Genomic DNA, 1,842 nt, shown 5'->3' on the forward strand with positions numbered 1-1,842 from the left:
CACATCCAATGAATTAGATGCATCGACCACCGATGCAGCCACTCGAGCCAGCTCTTGTTGTACTGCAGCCAGTTGATTCGGCCCAAAAAGAGTGGATGCGCCTTCGTAATGCTGCGTGAGATACTCTTCCTTCGTGGTCATGTACCCTGCATACCCGTTGCTGACAGAAGCCAACTCAACTTCCTTGACACCAGCTGCTGCCAGAGCTTTCTTCACCGTCTTTCGGATTCGTCGGCCAGACATGGTTGTAGTCTCAAAGTTGGTCACAGCGATCCCGAACTGGCCGATTTTGACGATCTGTACAGGTAGAATTGCCGGTACCCACGGCTTCGGTTCCATTAGTCCGACAGCTAGAAGTGGCACTTTGCTGACGTCCTGACAGTCCTGCACCCACTTCGGTGTCTTCTTGATGATAGCTCCCAGTGTTCTAAAGAGCTTGTTGGCCTTGAGATCACCCTCCGTGAATCCCCCGACCCCTCGACCATCTTCTGTACCGGCACCAAAATTCTGTCCGAGGACAGCGGGACAAGTTCTATCGGCGTACGGGTTATCGGCGGTGGCATTAACTCCATTCAAAGAAACTTTAGCAAAGTCGATATAGGAGAGATTGGCCACAACAGAGCCCTCAATAAGCTCCGAGTCTCCTTCGATGAGTGCAGAGAGCGTATCATACTGCCGCTTCCCCATGATCTCTGCAGACTCGATCAAAGTCTTGCCTTCGCCACGGAATGTACCGTTGCCATTGTCAACCAAGTTCGGGCTAACATCTCCAGCATTCGCAATTCCAATCCCCACAATAACATCATCTAGCTCGTCTTCCAGCAAAAATTCAGCGTAACCCTTGTTGTCGCCACTGATAAGATGGTTCTTCCCCGTCAGACTTGTCGGATGAACAGGATAGAAGGCCAAAACGCCTCGAAGCTTGCCCTCATCGTTATAGAAGTGTAGCGCGCGCATTGTCGTGTCAATGTTGCTGTCATAGAGCGCTCTCTCGGATGCAGGATTGGCCAGGTAAGCCTTGGGAGAGCGGTTATTACCACCCTTGACCACTTCACCTTTGTTCCAACGAATAGTTCCATTCTCCATGGAATGATGCGCTGCATCGATGGCTTCCAGGATTCCGCTGACGATCTTCTCGAAAGTGTCGTTCACGAATCCTAAGATGGAGACGTCGTAGAGGAAATACCCTGCGGTACCTCCAGGGCCGGCATGCGTGTGTGATGCATGTAGAATAACGTTTTGCTCCGTGTACAGGCCGTGATATTTCGAGGCGAGTTTCGTGAGGACTTCTTGGTGGACGAGTTGCATGACCGACATCAGATCGCAATGCACGAACATGACTCTGTTGTTGGTGTCCGCGTCTTCGATCAGGAAGGCACGAGCATACTCGCGATTTAGAATCCCTTGAGTTGTCTCGGTTGAGTCGGCGAAACCCATCATGACGATTGTAGCGGCAGGACCAGTAATGTCGCTCTGGCCGATACCGATGTTGTAGGCTTGACCATGCTGAAATAGTTGGGGAGCGAAGAGTAACAGGCTGAGGATCCGAAAAACTCCCATCCTACAGCCACAACTAAGGTAAGTTAGTAGTATAGAAATTGGAAAGTTTGGAAATGGCAATAAAGGGCAGATTGACTTGATGCTCACTCGATAGTCGAGCGGGTCATTTTGAATTGAGTTGGAGATACAGTACCCAAATGTTCCTGAGAATAAAGTTCTGTTTTCTGGTCGATAACGCCAAGTGTGTTGACCCCGATAAGGTATCGACGATAATTGGACACATTTCGCGAAGATTTGCATTTTTAGTAGCGCGAACAATGATGGCAAGTTCATTTGTAGATA

At 49.7% G+C, this 1,842-nt stretch overlaps 1 protein-coding gene across 1 annotated transcript; it reads right to left on the minus strand.

Annotated features, from left to right (window-relative positions):
• Positions 1-13: 13 nt before the first annotated feature.
• PPTG_17219 (hypothetical protein) lies at positions 14-1,560 on the minus strand (the record flags this gene model as incomplete). The annotated part of the gene is made up of 2 exons (XM_008914930.1): positions 14-101; positions 155-1,560. The coding sequence occupies 2 exons, from the start codon at positions 1,558-1,560 to the stop codon at positions 14-16; spliced, it is 1,494 nt and encodes a 497-aa protein (XP_008913178.1).
• Positions 1,561-1,842: the final 282 nt, after the last annotated feature.

The sequence above is a fragment of the Phytophthora parasitica genome, assembly GCF_000247585.1.
Source record: "Phytophthora parasitica INRA-310 unplaced genomic scaffold supercont2.65, whole genome shotgun sequence".
Classification (NCBI taxonomy): domain Eukaryota; phylum Oomycota; class Peronosporomycetes; order Peronosporales; family Peronosporaceae; genus Phytophthora; species Phytophthora nicotianae.